At 35.5% G+C, this 20,161-nt stretch overlaps 1 protein-coding gene across 1 annotated transcript; it reads left to right on the top strand.

Annotated features, from left to right (window-relative positions):
• The first annotated feature begins 4,825 nt into the window (after positions 1 to 4,825).
• LOC112282272 (uncharacterized) lies at positions 4,826 to 6,307 on the top strand. The gene is made up of 2 exons (XM_073534029.2): positions 4,826 to 4,960; positions 5,097 to 6,307. Exons 1-2 carry the CDS (start codon positions 4,845 to 4,847, stop codon positions 5,287 to 5,289), a joined length of 309 nt encoding a protein of 102 aa, XP_073390130.1. The 5' UTR covers positions 4,826 to 4,844; the 3' UTR covers positions 5,290 to 6,307.
• Positions 6,308 to 20,161: the final 13,854 nt, after the last annotated feature.

The raw sequence follows: 20,161 nt of genomic DNA, 5'->3' as shown, positions 1-20,161 counted from the left end.
ACAAAAGTATTAGTGAAGGTAGGAGATATAGAAGAACTAGTTGTTACTTTAGTTGACCACAATTCTAATATAAAACTTGTGTCTAAAGATCTTTATAAGAAAGGAATGTGGCCAATTGATATGGAATATAGATAGATAATAAAAATAGCTAATAATACACGAGGTGAATTATATAGAGCTTATCCAAATATTAAATTTGGATTATAGATGTTGAAACAAAATAGCATTTCTTTGTTCAAGATATAATATCTTATCCAATGATTTTAAGACAATCATATACTATGGCAAAAAAGATGGAAATAAAAATACTTGATGATGATTTAATATATGCATAGATACATATTAAAGATAGAAGGAAATTGATATAAGTTTGAACTATGCTTTTTAATCATGAATGGAATCAAGATAGGTTAAAGGAAAAATCATTGCAAAGAATTATTGAAGAATTTAAGGATTTTGGAAAAATACGACTATAATACAAGATTATGGAGGTACAAAAGAAGATATATTCTCAAAAGATATAGGTGTCTTTGATGCAATTTTTATTGGTATTTTTAAAAATAAAAGTATTATATACAAAAAAATTTAGGATTTAAAAAAATAAAAAATAAAAAAAAATATGATATAGAAAAAAGAATTATGTAAATTGAAGACATTAGAAGATAATAGAAAGATTTTGGTATTTATGAAGAAAATGAATTAGATGATTCTTTGGAGTTTATTATATCTATTGGATTATGAGATGATCATAAGATTGTGGAAATTCATTTAAGAAAAGTTTATTCTATACTTGAATCTTTTCAAGTACCAAACGTTATTGTAGAGACTAAAGAAAGGAATTGGAATTCCACAAGAAGTTATAGGAAATATGGAAGAGCAATAAAAATTATCAAAAATATTTTATGATAATTTGTAGACATGATATAAGAAAATTTGAGCTATTCCTAATAAATTTAAAAAATAGTATTGGTAAAAAAAATATATTAAGATATACTTTATTTGTAGAATGGTGTAAAATTTTTCAAACATATTCTAATATATATTATTGAAATGGTTTATATCAAGCATATTATTTGGCTATTCATTTAAAATGGATTATTGATTTGGTTATTATGACAAGTAGATTATGACAAATGAGATATTTGGTCTTGGTACATTATTGTAATACACTTAATTCAAGTGCATCAAAGTTATTTGGAAGGTAATTAATTTTACTTATAAGAAGGAAGAAATACAATGCTAATATATTTATATGCTTAAATGGAATTTAGAATATGATGTTTAAATGGATTATTCAAGCTTTGAAGATATTATCTTTTAGAACAGATATGTAACTCTTTAATGGATTAAGGCAGATATTGAAAGAAGTTTAGGATAAGGATTTTGACGTCAAGTAGATTTTTTTTTTTTTTTTTTTTTTTTTTTCAATTTTTTTTGCTTAAATAAGAATGTAAAAGAGGAATTCCTAGAGTTTTTGGGCAATGGAATTCAAGATTGATTTGAGGTTTTCTATGCCATTTATTGTTTTTTTTTTTTTTTTTTTTTTTTTTTTTGTCTTAAATTATTTTTAAAAAATAGATCTTTTTGTTAGCTTTCTATTAAGTCTTAGTATGTAAGAAAAAGAGCTATGACAAGGGTAATCTAAGAAAATTTTTAGGAGGAGAATTGTTAGAATTTTTGAATAAAAAAATTCAAAACTAGATTGAAGTTTTTAATGCCATTTATTGTATTTTCTTCTTTTTATCTTGAGATTTTGAAAAAAGCTAGATCTCATTGTAAGCATTCCAAAAAGCCTTAATATGCAAAGAAAAGAACTATAATAAGGGAGATTCATATAAATTTATAAGAAGGGAGTTATTGGAGTTTTTAGATAATAAGAATCAAGATTGGTTTGGAATTTTCTATGCCATCTATTATATTTTTGTCTTTCTATTTTAAAATTTTTAGAAAATTAGATCTTATTTTTAGCTTTTCAACAAGTATTAGTATGTAAGAAGAAAGCTATAACAAGGGATATCTATAAAAATTTGTGGAAGGGAGGTTGATAGAGTTTTTAGGCTATAAGTTTCAAGACTAATTTGGAGATTTTTATGTTTTTTATTGAATTTTTGTCTTTTTATATTGATATTTAAAGAAAATATAGATCTTATTGTTAGGTTTTTAACAAGCCTTAGCATATAAGAAGAAGAGCTATGATAAAAGAGATCTAAGCTAATTTGTGGATGTGGGTTATAAGAGCAATAGCTGTAGTAAGAATCAAACTTTTTTCTTAGGTTTGGTTCTTATTTTTTCAAAATTTTGTTTATTAATTTAAAAATTTTGAAGTTTGTAACTTGAATTAAGCTCAATGAATTAAAATTTGCCTATATTGAGTTAGTAATAAGTAATTTATATGTATTTTAGTGAAAATAGATTTAAATTTGAGATTAGGGATAGGAATTGGATGCATCTTTGTTTAAAAAAAATTTTAATCTAAAATTTATACTCAACTTTTGAACTACTTCATTATATTTGAATTCATTTGGGTAACATTGTACTTCTTACAACTCACTTACAATCAAAAATGTCATATTGTCTGAAGGTAGCTTGCTCTCTTAATATAAATTTGGTATTTTCCTTGAAAGCATCTTCGTGGCAATTGGAAGTATAAGTGGAGTATAATGGATTTATGGAACTAAGGCATAAGATTAGAACATGAAGAAGAATTTAAGAGGTAAAAAGAAAAAAATGAGAGATTTTTGAGATTTAAAGATAATTGATGATTTTGGAGAGACTATTGCAAATAGCCATGAAGGATAAAATGCCAATTATTTGTTCTTGGCTTTGAGTATATTCATGAAAAGACAAAAAGAGATATAAGCAAATAAGAAGGTGACCAAGGCATTGCAAGGCATGGTTGACAATCATAGAAGGTTTGATGGAAGAAACCTCACCAAGTTTCTTCAAGCATATGTAAAAGAGTTAGATGCACATCAAGTCTCTAAGTCTTGCTATATTTTTAGTTTTGAGTTGGCATATATTTTTGAAATTAGAAAGAAAGAAATGGATTTGCATACAAATGATCTAGAGACTTAAAGTAATTTTGAGAGAAATTTAAAAGATGAATCTTATAATAAAGGTTCTGATAGGATCATCAAGAAATTATTTTTGGAGTGAGATGAGCAACAACTAGGATGGTTTATGGCCTCCATTGAATTGTTTAGAGAGTTTAAAAGAAAATTCTCTCAACTCTCATCTTTAAAGAGACTTTTATTAGATGTAAGGAAGATCAAGCTCTTCTTATAAGTAGTAAATGAAACATTAGAGGATATGCTTTTGGTTGATAAGTCCAACGAAAGAGGTTTAATTAATAATTAAGAAAGAGTAGAAGATGCAATACTATTGGTGACTAAGTAATGGCAGATGAAGGTAAGAGAAAGGACTTTGAGGCATGAAGTTCTACTACCTATGATATCAATGATTCCATTAAGTCTAGTCACATCTATACTAATCCACGTGATATATAAGATTCTTCTCAAAGATACCTTTAAAGAGTTAGTTAAAGGCATGAGAGAATTGAAAATAGAGATGATTGAGTTGAAGAAGAACCAAAGAGCTACCTCTTTGCATACATTTGAGGAATCGAAGAGATTTATTAAGAAGTGCATGTATTGTGATAGTCTTAAGCAAGAGAAGAAAGATTGCTCTGATTATGATGAAGACTTGAAAAAAAGACTTATCTTCTTCAAAGAAGGTAGAGTGAGGCTCACTACTACGGGACAACCTTTGAAGCTCTATTTTAGAAGAGGAAATATGAAGAAGCTTATAGATGACTATGTAGAAAGAGCAAGTGGATTGCATATGAAAGAGATTGAGTCTTATCTCATTAAGGTAGAGACTAGTATTAAGCTAAAAAGTAGTATAATATGTAAAAATAATATGAAATATTATGAAAGTTTGGATTTTAATTAAAAATAAAATAAAATAAAATAAAATATATATCTAATTTATTTAAGTTTATAATTTAAGTTTTATAATTAAAAATAGAAATGATAAGATTTATTATTAAAGAATTTAGAAGGGCTTTAGTGTCAAAAGTATAATATTTTGACTCCTATGCCATTCCATGTGGATGGATAAAGTAAGTGATTGAGGACTTCATTTCCATTGGTTGAAAGTCATATTCAATAGGCTTTGAGATGTTATTTGAGATCACATTAGAGTTTGGAACCATTTTAATGTGGCTTATTTGAGGCAAGGCGGACCATTCAAGGTAAAGCAATCCATTGAAAGTTTAAAATTTGGATTGAGAAAGCTTTAGTTTTAGACTAGAATTTTGGTGAAAAAAATGTGTGATTTGATGTAAGTCATTGAATAGACTCACTTGGATATTTAGTATAAAAAATGTACTTATTGTGCTTAAAGTCACTAATTTTTGTGAATTAGTAGTAGAATTTTTTAAGAGAATTAGAAAATAGATTTCTAATAGTGGATATACAACTTAGGATAGAATTTAGTAAGAAAAAATTCTACAAAGAATATATTTTTAGTTAGCTAATAGTAGATGAAGGATCAAAAGAAGTAGCCTTTGTGACAAAAGGAAATATATATACATTATAAAAATTAAAATCAAAATCAAAAAGTCAAAAGAATAAATGAAAAAAGAATAGAGAAGAAAAGGAAAAAAGAAAAAGAAAAAAGGAAAAGAATAGAGAAGAGAAAAGAAGAAGAAAGAAGAAAAAGGAAGAAGATGAAGGAAAGAAGATGATGACAAGGGAGAGAGGCTGCCCCTGATTTGTGGCAACCTCTGTGTGGATAGAAGTCCGGGCTGCCCCGAATCCCACCGCCCTTGTGTTTTCTTTTCTATGCAAGTACTGAGGTCCGGAAGCTCCAAGGTTTGGACTCCGTGGCTGGATTTTTATGAGGCGCTTCGGGGCTCCAACTCTGAGAGAGTTCTCCTCCGGTGTATTGTTTCCTACAGGTGTGTAGCTACGCGGAAGAGCCAATTTTTTGTCATTTTGTCTTTTCACAATTTTTTTCTTCTGTGGTGTATATTGGGAGAGCCCCGCAATAGACAAATCTTGAGTTCCTCCTTGTATGCATTGTATGTGCGACAGCGGCGGTCTGGTCCTATGTCGTTCTCTGTTGGTGCTCTTCGTAGCATGCGGTGGTGTTGCAGCTGCTGACAGCTACTGTTTGGTTCTTCTTCTATCGTCGTCAATGTTGCCGGTGGCTTGGATGCAACGTGGAGATCGAAAACTCCTTCTCTTGCGGTGGAGTGGTGTTGCGGCGCCTTGTTTTCTTACGTGATCATTGTAGAGTTTAGGACCCAAAGAGTGGAGCTTGTAGTGGGTGGTGACGGTTGCATCGGAAGCCTTTTTTGTTATCATTCAAATCGTAGACGCCGCCAGTGTCGTCCAACTTGAGATCAGGACTTTTGTGTTTTTTTGTTGTTGTTTTTTACTTCCTGGGGTGCGACAAAAGCTGGTGTTCTTTGTCCTGTGAGGAGCTGCAGGGCGGCATCTTCCTTCCTTTTTGGTGGTCAGTGTGCAGCTCCAAGGTTTGGCGGCAAATCTTGGAAGTGTTCCCTTGGTCGAGCGTGTTGCTGTGGCTGCACTACAATCAAGCTTCTTTTTTAATTTTCTCTCTGCCTAAGTGCTACAATGAACGACTCAACGTCATTGTTTGATTATTGAGCGCTGTGTGTGGTGCTGCTGGGCGTGCATTTAACTAGAGAGGCAATAGCAGAGGCATCAATTTTGCGATGTGTTCTCTCCCATTGTTCTCCTGATCTTAATCATTTTTGTGACGTCTTGGCCAAGCCGTTGAGTCACTCGTGCGCATTTGCTTATATCACATGGGCGTTGCCATTCTGAGGATAGACAAGTCTTGTTTTTGTAAACAAAGTTTTGGGCGTTGAGGGCGCTGCAAATGGGTTGGCGTTGAAGGTGGCGCACAATTCTGGATCTTCATAGCTGCCTCTAACCATGTAATTGATATATACCAGTGCATCAAATTATTACATTAGGACTAGCAAGGTGTATTTGCTGGTAATCATCAATTTTGTGCTAGGAACAACATTTTTTTTTCAAGTAGATGCGATGGAGCAATAGCTTCGCAAATGGACAACTGAATTGCGGAAAGGGACATAGCACCATTACAGCATGGAATTTTGGTCAGTAGATGAACAACTACACAACATTGCACTGGATGAAGCGGCAATTTAGTTGCAAAGGTTAATCTTGTATGATTGGTCAATGTCCTGCTGTGGAATCGGTCAACTGAGGCGAAGGAAATTGGATCAAAAATCGCATAGGTCATAGTTGAGGCATATTGTGCATGCCCACAGTCATAACTGAACTAGGTGGTAGATCAGAAATTCAAAAGGCAGTCTGACTGCCATAGCCTCTAAGGAGCATTTAGTATTATTACTAGAATTTGTAGGTGGCATCACCATTCAAGGAATCAAGTGAAGAAAATTGCATGGAGGTTGGACTAAGACCTTGTTCCAATTTTTTCTTGACGGATTCTTTGATTTGCACAACTTGCTAGTTTTAAATTAACGACGCAAATTAGAGCTGAAGCAGCGAATTAGGCAGTTGTAGCGGATCGAAAGTGTGATCAGGGGATAGATTGACCAAGCGGCAGAGTTGCGGAAGTGCCACAAGCGATCTTTTGAATTGGGGTCACTCTAGCGGAGGCTGGAGAAGTCATTGCTTCTGAGGCAGGGGAGCTCTTCGCAGGAGGAAGTCGCATGCAACACCCTCAATCTCCTTCGTAAGAATTCAAGCAGGATCAGTTAGGCTGATGAATTAGTGTCGGATGAACCATAGTAGACATAAATGAACTAGGGTTAGGATTGAATTAGGTTCGTTGGATGAATTTGATCAAGAATGAATTTTGAAAATATGGATGAAATATGTAGATGAAGTGCTATTTAAGGATTATATATTGTATAAGGATCAAATATTATGCAAGGATGAATTTTAATTAGAATAGAATTAAAACAAGTTAATAAATAAAATAAATAGTAAAATAATAAAATAAACTAAAATCATATCAATAAGGATTTTTTGCTTTTGTGGAATTTGTCAAGTGACTTACTATTTGGTAATAGAGTTTTTGTTTCATTGCTTGGTTTACTTAAGAAGAATAACAAGTGAATTAATTAGGATTTAATTAATAGATATAACTATCAAAATTCACAAGTTAATTTTTTCATTGTAAACTAGAATAAACTTCCAACTAATGGAGGTTTATTTCAGCTCACATTTGGGGTTTTAATGAGAGAGATATCATTGTTTGAAGTTAGGATGTGAATTTGGTATCTAATATTATTCTTTTAAGCATATAGAGAGTTGTAAGAAGGCATCTAGTAATTGAAAATTGAGGTTTGAAAGCTAACATGAAGAACTATAGTTTACGTAAAGAAATCAATACATTCCATTATAAAAGAAAAGAGAAAGAACAATTGGAAGTTAGTGCTTTAAAATTGGGATTTGTAAATAAATTTTTATTAATAAAGGTTTTGGTTTGGATCATATCTTGTATTTTTGGATGAAGTTATAGCTCAAAATTTCTACAAATATAGATGATTATATTAAAAAGTTGTATATAAAAAATTCATAGTATTTGAATATTGAATTTTTGAGATATGATGGAATATAAAATGAAAATCTATCAAGTTTCAAAAGACATGATGATTGAGATCTTTGATTTAGAAATTGTTCTAGAAATTAGAGAAAGGGTGAAACAACTATATATGAGCATTGATATGAATACAATGGTTAGATTTGAGGAGAGATTAAGAAATAAATACTTTAATGAGAACAGTGAAAGGATGACTAAGAGAGATTTCTTTGATTGGATGGAACAACAACTAAAAAAATATATGGAACTAATCGAGCTACTAAAAGAATTTAAGAAGAAATTTAGACAACTTCTATTATTCAAAAAGTGCCTTCTAGAGGTGAAGAAATTAGAGTTGTTTTTACAAGTTGCACATGAGTTATTAAAGGATAGATTGTTTTTTCTTCTTCTTTTTTAAGATGGGATAGTAGAAAATGGTTTTACTACTAATTGGAGAAGGTTGGAAAAGGCAAGGTCATATTGTAATACAACTATATAATAAAAGTATAATCAAAAATAGATTTTTAATTAATATCTCATCATCTTGATTTAATAATAATTCAAGACATATAAATATGGCTTTTATGAATTATTTTTTGCCAAATCACCTAACCATGTTTAATATCAATAGACCACCTTCTATATTTGTAATTTTTTTTTTGATGTAATATTGATTTTAGTTCTATAATCAATGAGAGCAAATACTAGATCTATCAAGTCTTTTATCTTCATTAAAGTTTTTGTAGTAGTTTTAGTCCAATGATCCCTAGTATAGTAACCAAGGCCCTTGTCATCAATCTTGTCTTCATTATTACCCCTTTTCTTGAAGCTCTTAAGGCATTTTAGAGGTTGTGGAGTACCCTCCTCTAAACGAATATTGTCTTCTTGTACAGTCATTTCTGTCCTTCTCTTAGAATGGTCGGAGGCCAAGACATTAGTATGATGGAAAGTTCGGAGTCCAAGTTGGATGCTATCATGAATGCTCTCGCTACGTTATCGCAAAGAACTGCAGAGATTGAAGGAGTTATGGCGAGGCTTCATAATGATGGAGCATCTGAGATGGCACAATCTAGGTTGCACCAGCCTCAAACTTCTGCACTTGGAGAAGCAACTTTACCTCAGGTTCGACAAGCACCGCTGGTTCTACAACATAAGGAGCCCCGAATTAGCCTTCCGGATAAGTTCGATGGTACGCGTTGTCGTGCTGTAACACGAGTATACCGTGAAAATATAAAAAAAAGGGACTTTTATTAATGTTCAGTTACCTCGAATATTGGGAGCAACGACCAACTCCAATGCAAATACTGAGTGGCCAGGTTCAATCACCCCGTTACAGTCAGCCAGGGCATACTGAAATGCTCTGTTCGATTCCAATAACGGGAGTCAGCATGAAGGGAAAGGACCAATTCACACGACAAGTGAGCCTGGTTCGAAGAGCCAATTGGATCCAATTTCAAGAATCCAATCCGGGTCCTCTTACCCAATATGAGACATGAATTGGCCGGGCAACCCAATGCAGTCTAATTACGGGACAATCCAGGTCTTACTACGGGCCTCAGCCAATCTAACGTGAAGGACCAATTTGATCCAATTATGGGGACATCCGGGTCTTACTACTGGACTCTTAGCCAATATGAGACCTAAATTGGTCGGGCGACTCAATGTGGTCCCGATTACGGGGTTTCGATTCTGTTTCAGGTTGTCCTGTTCTCTGTGCCATTTCAGAGAACGTTGTTTTCGGTAAAAAGATCTCTTAAAGGTAAAAACGAAGGAAAAAGCTTTGACGGCGAGAGCCAATTTCGGATCCAAGCTCTAACGGTGGGAGCCAATTCCGGATCCAAGACGGAAGATTGAAGAAATTCAGAGGATAAGGTTAGGGGAGGGAATAAGTTTTTGAGGAGGTTTTTGAAGTAGGGAGAGAGCGAGCTTCATGCTTCGGGTCGGGGAAGGAAAGACATAGAATTGGATTTTTTTTCTTCATAGGGTTTTGGAAAGACTGAGGCAATCGTTGCTGAAGTCAGTGTTGTAATGGTGAATCGAGATTTTTAATGAAGTGGGTTTGATTATTCTTGACTGTTTTGTGAAATCGAATTACGTCTGTGATGAAGAGTTAAAAGGGTGTCTATAGGATTGAGTATGCGGAGTGAATGAAATTTATTGGGTTAATCTAACAAGACAATCAGTGGATACAAGATCGTGAGTATAAAGCGGTATCGAAGATTAGCAGTTTGGGTTGTTCGGGGTTCTCTGTAACGTCTAGAGACCTACCGGCTAGGGCAAAAAGGACTTCGACAAACAGTCGAAGGGCATTTGTATAGATTTACAATGTATTCTTGCAGTTGTTTATATTTCAACAGTTAAAAACCGATAAACTGCTTGAATATTGGCGAATCTCCATACTACCTTCTACAGCCAGATGCTCGGTGCATTCTCGAGCAGGAAAGCACATAATACGACAAAAGTGGTGAACCCGACGTGAAAGCTTGAGGTGGAAGGTATTGGATTTTGGTTGATTTTATCTTTATTTTATGGAAAACAAAAATAAAAATTTTGAAGGATTTTTGGGAGGAGTTTCTGGTGGGGATTCTTCTAAAGGACAAGGTATGCACATGGATCCGTCTATTGCTAGTTTGTTTCAAGCCTTCTCATTGTCAATGCAACAACAACAAAGTAATGATCGAAAGGAAGCTTTGGCAACCAAAGCATTGCAAGTAGTGGTCAATAAAATTGATCAATTTGATGGGAGGAATATTTCAAGGTATTTAAGATGTTATGTTCGTGAAATGGAATTAAATCGGATTTCTGAGAAAAAAATGGTTGAATTATTTAGACTTGCCACGATACTGGAGATAAGGGACCACATTACATCGATTACAGATCGTTATGGGAATTCATGGGAGGATTTTTCACATGCATTGAAAGACGAATATTTCTTGGAAGATACTGATCGCGTTACTAAGAAGCTGTTTCTGGGATGGATTGAACGGCCCAATAAGAATTTACAAGCAACAGAGCTACTAAGGGAATTTGAGAGGCAGTACTCTCAATTATCGAAGGTAGAAAAATTGACATTGGAGCCAAACAAAGTTGATCTATTTCTTCAAGCTGCTGATGGAGAATTGCAAGGGAAATTAGAACTCCTTCTTGAAGACAAAGAAGAAGATGAAGGATTGACAACAAAGTGGAAGACTGTTGAAGATGCAGTGGGGTTGCTTACAAAAAGAGAAAGGAGGAAGGATAGGAGCAATATTCAGAAAACAGTACAAGCACCCAAAGCTCCAGTATGTACAACACTACCAACAATGCCTACAGTTCAACCTTCGACATCCTTATCGAAGAAAGTAGATATGGAGATGGAAGAAATTATACGAGGAATGCGAGATCTTCAAATCAAATTAGCAAGACTTGAAGAGAATACTTCTATAAATAATTCGAAGAATGTTTCAAAACAAGGATATGTACAAAGATGCATTTGGTGTGATGATGCTTCACACACTAGAAAAGATTGCAATGAATTTAATAATATGATACGACAAGGAATTATTTGCTGGAAAGATGGGAAGATAGCATTGAAAGATAGGAAGGATCTTCTTCAAATCAATTTTGGCAAAAGAGGAATGAGAGCATTGGTTCAAGATTACTTAAAAGAGCATGAAACAACAGCACGAGAAAGTGCAAGTTATGGTGCTAGAGTAGATGATGAAATTGGTGGAAGTATGAAAACTAGTGAGTTTTGGGCTTTTGCCGTTTCTACAATGCAAGAAGGGAAATTACCTTGAGAAGCGTTATTGAGGACTGCAGCTACAATACGAGGTGCAACAGGTTGGGAGGATCCCGTTGAGACTCTTTCAGTTCATGCATATATTGCTAAGAGCCAACATGAAGCTTTGATGGAAGAAAAGAGACGAGGAAATTTTGATGATACAAGAGAAGAAAATTCTTCTAAGAGGCAAACTCGAGGAGACAAGGCTCGGGAGGCAGCTTCACAAGAATTGCCTGTAAAGGATATCTCAGAATCATTGGGAGAAAAAACAAAGGAGACAAAAGATAAAGACAAATCAATTGCTTATAAGCTACTTTTTGACATTGAAGCAGCCACAAATTTGAAAGGGGTGTTGGAAGAACATATATTAAACGCTAAGGTGGAATTCACATTGAAAGAAGTTATGGAAATTCCAAAGAAGGAGTTTCATGATGTTATCATTGACAGCATTAAGTAAAAGAGGTAATTAATGGGTGAAACTGGAATGAGTCATGCTATTGATGCAAGAATATATAAAGAAGAAGAAGAGGTTGATATTGGTTACAAGCAACCCACAAATGAAAAGAATGGGTATAATCAACGAGTACGTTTTGAAGATTATAGTGATAAGGAAATGAAAACTTTGAGCCATTATATTCGAAAGCATTGGACAAGGGCAACTACTGAGGTATTGGTGAAAGTAGGAGATATAGATGAACCAATTGTTGCTTTAGTCGACCATGATTCTGAAATAAATCTCATGTCTAAAGATCTTTATAAGAAGCAAAAATGGCCCATTGATATGGAACACGGATAGGCAATATGAGCAGCTAATAACACATTGGGCAAATTATATGGAGCTTGTCCAGATGTTAAAATTCAGATTGGAGATGTTGCGACGGAGCAACATTTCTTTGTTCAAGATACAATGTCTTATCCGTTGATTTTAGGACAACCTTATATTACGACAACACGGATAGAAACAAAAGTACTTAACGATGATTCTGCTTATGCAAAGGTACGTAGCGAGGATGGGAGGAAAGCTATACAATTTCTAATAGTACCTCCTAACCATGAACGGAATCGAGATAGGTTGAGGGAGAAACCATTGCCAAAGATTGTTGAAAGATTTAAGGATTTTGGGGAGGTACGACTGTAAAGCAAGATTATGGAGGTACAAAAGAGGAGGTACTCTCACGAGATGAAGGTGCCTTTGATGCGAGTTTTATTGGTATATTAGAGAATGGAAATATTATGTATAAGAAAGTTGATGATTTTAAAAGAAAAGAAAAAAAAAGATTATATGATATTGAAGGACAATTACGCAAGTTAGGTACATTGCAAGATGATGAGAGGATTTTAGGTGTTTATGAAGAAAATGGATTCGAAGATTCATTGGAATTGACTACATCTATTGGGTTAGGGGATAATGATAAGATTGTTGAGATTCATTCAAGAGAGGTTTATACCATACTTGAATCTTTTCAAGCACCAGAAGTCACTGCAGAGACGAAATATAAAACGGCAGATAAGAAGGTAAAGCTTGTTGCCGGACCATTACCAGAAGATTCTAAAGAACAAATGGGAGAAGCATCAAAAGAAGCAAGTTTAAGACATCCAATGAGTATTGGACATCAGTTTACTAAAGAGACTTTCGAAGAATTGAAGATTGGTTCTAATGGTTCTTTATTGCCAGAGGAAATTACTTGCTTCAAAAAGATGTTGGCTAAACAAGGTAGATCGTTTGCTTTCGAATCTCATGAAATTGGGTGTGAAGATCCAAATATTATAACACCTATAGTTATCTTCACTGTAACACATGTACCTTAGAATCTAAGACCGATTCTAGTATCGAGGGCACATTTACCTAAATTGATTGAGCTATTAAAAGAAAAGAAAAAGATGAAAATATTGGAACCTTCATTTGGGCCGTATTCTAGTCGATGGTTTACGGTACCTAAGAAGAATGGGTCACTACTGTTTATTCAAGATATGCAACCGGTATCATATTACGTGCTTTCCTGCTCCAGAACGCGCTGGGCGTCTGCTTGTAGAAGGTAGTATGGAGATTCGTGGATAGTCAAGCAGTCTATCAGTTTTGACTGCTGGAATATAAACGACTGCAACAATGTACTGTAAATCCATACGGATGCTCTTCGACTGCTTATCGAAGCCCTTTTTGCCCCTGCCGGTAGGTCTCTAGACGTTGCAGAGAACTCCGAACAACCCAAACTGTTAATCTTCAATACTGCTTTGTACTTACGATCTTGTATCCACTGACTGTCTTGTAAGATTAACCCAATAAATTTCATTCACTCCGCATACTCAATCCTGTAGACGCCCTTTTAATCCTTCAATCACAGACGTAACTCGATTTCACAAAACAGTCAAGAGTATTCAAACCCACTTCATTAAAAATCTCGATTCACCATTACAATACTGACTTCAGCAGCGATTGCCTCAGCCTTCCCAAAACTCTACGAAGAAGAAAAATCCAAATTCTATGTCTTTCTTTCTCCGACCCAAAGCATGAAGCTCCTCTTTCTAATCCCTTTGATCTTCACAAACCTCCAATGAAAACCGAACTAGTAACCTTACAAAAGCTTAAAAACTAGCTCCCCCCGATTCCCAGAGAAAAAAAAAAAAAAAAACCCCCCTCTTCAAAACTATATCCCCCCTAATCTTATCCTCTGAATTTCTTCAATCTTTTGTCTTAGATCCAGAATTGGCTCCCACCGTCAAGCTTGGATCTTAAATTGGCTCTCGCCGTTAGAGCTTTCTCCTCCGTTTTTACCTTTAAGAAATCCATTTACCGAAAACAACGTTCTCTGAAACGACACAGAGAACAGAATAGCCTGAAATAGAATCGAAACTCCGTAATCGGGACCACATTGAGTCGCCCGACCAATTCAGGTCTCATATTGGATAAGAGTCCACTAGTAACCTAGATATTCCCGTAATTGGGTCAAATTTGTCCTCGCATCAGATTGGCTAAGACCCGTAGTAAGACCTGGATTTCCCATAATTAGACTGCATTGGGTTGACCGGCCAATTCAGATCTCATATTGGATAAGAGGACCCGGATTGGATTCTCAAAATTGGATCCAATTGGCTCTTCGAACCCGTCGTGTGAATTGGTCCTTCTCTTCCTGCTGACTCCCGTTATTGGAATCGAACAGAGCATTTCAGTATGCCCCGGCTGACTGTAACGGAGTGACTGAACCTGACCACTCAGTATTTGCACTGGAGTTGGTCGTTGCTCCTAATATTCGAGGTAACTGAATATTAATAAAATTCCCCTTTCTTTTTATTTTCATTGTATACTCGTGTTACAACACGACATCCACCCCCTCTGAACCTGTGCATCCTCCGGTATGCACCAATTTATCCAATTGCTGTTTTATTCAGAATATATCCTCTACGTATTTGTCGAGTTCATCTTCGTCACCTTCATTATCCAAATCACTTTCATCTTCTTGCTGCGGAATCTCTATACCTTCATTAAGGTCTTCCATATTCATCTCCGCATGTCTTCGTTTAAATATTTTTACTCGCTTCCCTACAATTGGTATTTTCAATTTTGTACCATCTAACTCCTGTAACGAGTAAGTCGCATTATCATGAATAGTTGTTACCACATATGGTCCAAACCAACTTTTTGAAAATTTTCGCAAAGTACTATGTTGATTATCTAGACTATTGTCATAAACAAGTACCCAGTCACCATCCTCAATTGCTTTTGGTCTCAATCGATGTTGCTTATCGAATCGCACCTTATTTTGTAACCTTGCTCTTTTTAACCTTCCCAATGCTATCTGGACATCTTCCGTTCTTTGCTCCAATTGTCGAATCCTAATAGCCAGAAGTTCTTCTCTTATCAATCCATCTTCCCATGGTAGCATATTCTAAGTAAGTACCTTTTCTTCAATCGGCATAATTGGTTTTTGACTTGTCATAAGTTCTACTGGCATATATCCTATCACCAAACTATGTGTTGTTCGATCAGTCCATAATGCAAATGACAAAAGCCGTGGCCACTCTTTAACTTTCCCATTACAAGCTTTAACCAATGCTTTCACAATCGGTGGGTGACTACGTTCGCTTCTGCATTCCCTTCTGGATTATAAGTAGTAGTCAGTGATAGTTTAACTCCACATCTTTCAAAGAACTTACGAGCTTCTTGTGCATTTAATTCTCCACGATCTGCAGTGATTTTTTCTACGCATCCGTAGCGGCAAATGACATCTTTAAGCAAAAACCTACAAATCTCCTCTGTAGATTTTGTCCTCAATGTTCTTCCTTCTACTTGATTTGATAAATCATCACGAGCTAAAACCAAATATCTCATCTGTCATAACCCAACCGGCATAATAACCAAATCAACAACCCATTTAAAATGAATAGCCAGAGGATATGTAGGATGAAGACCATCTCGGTGTCGGATATTAGAATATGATTGACAGATTTCACATGACTCTACAAATGAGAGCACATCTCGATACATATTTTTCCACCAATATCATTCCTTGAGTTTAGCAAAAGTAGCCCAGATTCTTCTATGCCCTACCCATAAACTATCATGAAACTCTTTTAATAATTTTAGTTTTTCTTCCCTTTTGCCTATCATTCGTCGTGGCATCCCAATTCCTTTCTTCGGTCTCTTCCATAAGAATCCATCTCGAAGTAAAAATCCATATGCTTTTTTTCTTATTTGTTTGAATTTTTCTGTAGGCCAATTCCTTTGCTTAGTCAAGGTATTCAAATAATGACCAATATCCAATAATTCTCCTTCATAAGATTCTTCAAGAAATAGCTTGTCTTCTCCGTTGAGATTTGATATTGAATAGAATTTCAATCCGACATCATCAATGTCTTCAACCATTTTGTCCTCCCTCTCGTATCTTGCTCGAGATAGCATGTCTTCTACTAAATTGTCCTTCCCAGTGATATGCTTAAATTCCGGATTTACTGACTTAATATAAGCAATCCATCTCAACATTGCAATATCTGGCGTTGAACAGTTAATAATCATTCCAAGCAATGGCAAGCAATCTCTTTCAATTACTACTACTACCCCAATCAAATAGTCCTTTTCAGCTTTCATAGCCGAAACGACTCCCCAAAGTTCTCTTTTGACTTGCGAATATGCATGTTGACGAATACTTAAAACTTTAGCCCCAAATCGAACTGCAAATCTACTCCCATTTGAATCATCTTGACCCACAGCCCATCCAACGGCAATTGGACTAGCATCTACAGTAAGAATCACTGGTCTATTACACTTATAATCAACCTTTCTCAATATTGGAGGTGACATCAATAATTTCTTCAATCTTTGCATTGCCTGAAAATGCCTTTCTTCTCATTTAAATCGGTAACCCTTGCGTAACAGTTCATATAATGGATCTCCTATGTCAGCAAAATGAGGGATCCAGATTCGATAAAATATACATGCACCCAAAAACCTGCGAATCTTTGTTAAAGAATCACAATCCTCTTTCATCCTTCCAATTGCATCAACTTTAGTCAAATCTGGTTTTCTTCCGTAAGATCCACATAAATGTCCAATAATTACAACCTCTCGTACTCCAAATACGGACTTCATACCCGATAATGTAAGATGAACTTCTCCAAGCCGAGTTAAAATCTTTTCACAATCTTGTATATGATCAACAACATATCTACGACACCCCCTCATATCTAAAGTTTCATCCTTGTCTCCTTCTCTATACCCTTTTATAGGAACATCGTCCAGAAAAGGCATAGTCTTTTCCGGAATAAAATCTCTCAATACCTTATTCATCCCATTCATCATATGCGCAACTGAGTTGGTCGCACCTTGAGGAAGAGTGCACATTCTAACCAATCCAAGTGGTGTCCTCATTGTTGTCATATCTCTAGTTCCTTCGGCAAGTTGAAATTGATCATAACTTGAATACAAGTCACCCATTGAATAGATCACCCTTCCAACAAACGCCTCAGTAAATTCATCCACAATAGGTCCAATTCCTGCATTCCTGACAGTTACAGCATTCACCGGCTGCATATCTTGAATAAACCGTAGTGACCCATTCTTCTTAGGTACCGTAAACCATCGACTAGAATACGGCGCAAATGAAGGTTCCAATATTTTCATCTTTATCTTTTATTTCAATAGTTCCACCAATTTAGGTAAATGTGCCCTCGGTACTGGAATCGGTCTTAGATTCCAAGATACATGCGGTACAGTGAAGATAACCATAGGTGTTATAATATTTGGATCCACACACCCAATTTCATGAGATTCGAAGGCAAACGATCTACCTTGTTTAGCCAACATCTTTTTGAAGCAAGTAATTTCCTCCGGCAATAAAGAACCATTAGAACCAATCTTCAATTCTTTAAAAGTCTCTTTAGTAAACTGATGTCCAATACTCATTGGATCTCTTAAACTTGCTTCTTTTGATGCTTCTCCCATTTGTTCTTTAGAATCTTCTAGTAATGGTCCGACAACAGGCTTTACCTTCTTATCTGTCGTTTTATATCTCGTCTCTATTGTGACTTCTGGTGCTTGAAAAGATTCAAGCATGGTATAAACCTCTCTCGAATGAATCTCAACAATCTTATCATTATCCCCTAACCCAATAGATGTAATCAATTCCAATGAATCTTCCAGTCCATTTTCTTCATAAACACCCAAAATCCTCTCATCATCTTGCAATGCACCTATCTTGCATAATTGTCCTTCAATATCATATAATCTTTTTCTTTCTTTTCTTTTAAAATCATCAACTTTCTTATAGATAATATTTCCATTCTCCAATATACCAATAAAACTCGCATCAAAGGCACCTTCATCTCGCAAAAGTACCTCCTCTTTTGTACCTCCATAATCTCGCTTTACAGTGGTACCTCCTCAAAATCCTTAAATCCTTCAACAATCTTTGGCAATGGTTTCTCCCTAAACCTATCTCGATTCTGTTCATGGTTAGGAGGTACTGTTAGAAATTGTACAGCTTTCCTCCCATCTTTGCTCTATACCCTTGCATAAACAGAACCATTGTCAAGTACTTTTGTTTTCATCCGTGTTGCCGTGATATAAGGTTGTCCTAAAATCAACGGATAAGACGTTGTATCTTGAACGAAGTAATGTTGCTCCATCGCAACATCCTCAATCCGAATTTTGACATCTGGACAAGCTCCATATAATTTACCCAGTGTGTTATTAGCTGCTCGTATTGCCCATCCATGTTCCATATCAATTGGCCATTTTTGCTTCTTATAAAGATCTTTAGACATGAGATTTATTTCAGAACCATGGTCGACCAAAGCATCTATTGGTTCATCTATATCTCCTACTTTCACCAATACCTCTGTAGTTGCCCTTGTCCAATGCTTTCGAATATAATGGCTCAAAGTTTCCATTTCCTTGTCACTAGAATCTTCAAAACGTACTCACTGATTATATCCATTCTTTTCATTTGTTGGTTGCTTGTAACCAATATCAACCTCTTCTTCTTCTTTATATATTCTTGCATCAATAGCATGACTCATTCCAGTTTCACCCATTAATTGCCTCTTTTACTTAATGCTGTCAATGATAACATCATGAAACTCCTTCTTTGGAATTTCCATAACTTCTTTTAATGTGAATTCCACCTTAGCGTTTAATATACGTTCTTCCAACACCCCTTTCAAATTTGTTGCTGCTTCAATGTCAGAAAGTAGCTTATAGGCAATTGATTTGCCCTTATCTTTTGTCTCCGTTGTTTTTTCTCCCAATGATGCTGAGGTATCCTTTACAGGCAATTCTTGTGAAGCTGCCTCCCGAGCCTTGTCTCCTCGAGTTTGCCTCTTAAAAGAATTTCCTTTTCTAGTATCATCAAAATTTCCTCGTCTCTTTTCTTCCATCAAAGCTTCATGTTGGCTCTTAGCAATATATGCATGAACTGAAAGAGACTCAACAGGATCCTCCCAACTTGTTCTACCTCGTATTGTAGCTGCAGTCCTCAATAACGCTTCTCGAGGTAATTTTCCTTCTTGCATTGTAGAAACAACAGAAGCCCAAAACTCACTAGTTTCCGTACTTCCACCAATTTCATCATCTACTCTAGCACCATAACTTGCTGTCACGGACTCAGAATACAGACTTGAAATCTAACAAGAAGTTCAAGAAGAAGTGGCAGAACTAGATTAAACAGATGAGTACAAGAACAACACCAGAAAGGTGAGCTAGAACTCCAAGAGATGTGTTGTCGAGACTGAAGAACCCTTCAGCCTCGACTCCTATATATACTACTGAATAGGAAGCTTCTCGAGCTACTTCCGCTAACTAGGACGCTTCTCCAATAACTTCTACTAATTAGGAAACTTCTCGAGCAACTTCCTAGAATCTATCAGAATATTCTAGAACCTTCTAATAGAATCTTTAGAGAATATTCTAAGAATCTTCTAGAACCTTCTAAAAGAATCTTTAGAGAATCTTTAGAGAATATTCTAGAAGAATATTCGAAGAATCTTCCAATGTATGTCCATGACATCACCTCCTCTTCTAACTTCGAGGTCTCCGAGAAGCAATGTTGTTATCAGTCAATACCAACGCAAGAAACTGAAAATCTGTCGCATCACATCCGCTATGAATTCCAATTGTTGTTCGCGAAGCAAATGATTCATCCGCCCTTGGAGCCAAGGGTAGTGACCAACACCTTCAACCTCTGACCAAGCGTGGACTTCTGTGTCTTCATTGTGAAACTGTCCTCCAATCACACCTTCTGGCTGACCGTCGTAGGCAGGCTCGACTTCAAATACAATTACTAGCGATCTGTTGCTCGG

This window comes from Physcomitrium patens, chromosome 5 (genome assembly GCF_059467195.1).
Source record: "Physcomitrium patens ecotype Gransden chromosome 5, ASM5946719v1, whole genome shotgun sequence".
NCBI lineage: Eukaryota > Viridiplantae > Streptophyta > Bryopsida > Funariales > Funariaceae > Physcomitrium > Physcomitrium patens.
This window is presented reverse-complemented; position numbering and strand designations above follow the sequence as displayed.

Bases quoted from the DNA above. Each gene is read 5' to 3' on its own strand.
- LOC112282272 (XM_073534029.2), top strand. From the start codon at position 4,845: ATGCAAGTACTGAGGTCCGGAAGCTCCAAGGTTTGGACTCCGTGGCTG. The intron at 4,961-5,096 runs GTGTGTAGCTAC...TATGTGCGACAG, and splicing joins CGGTGTATTGTTTCCTACAG to CGGCGGTCTGGTCCTATGTC.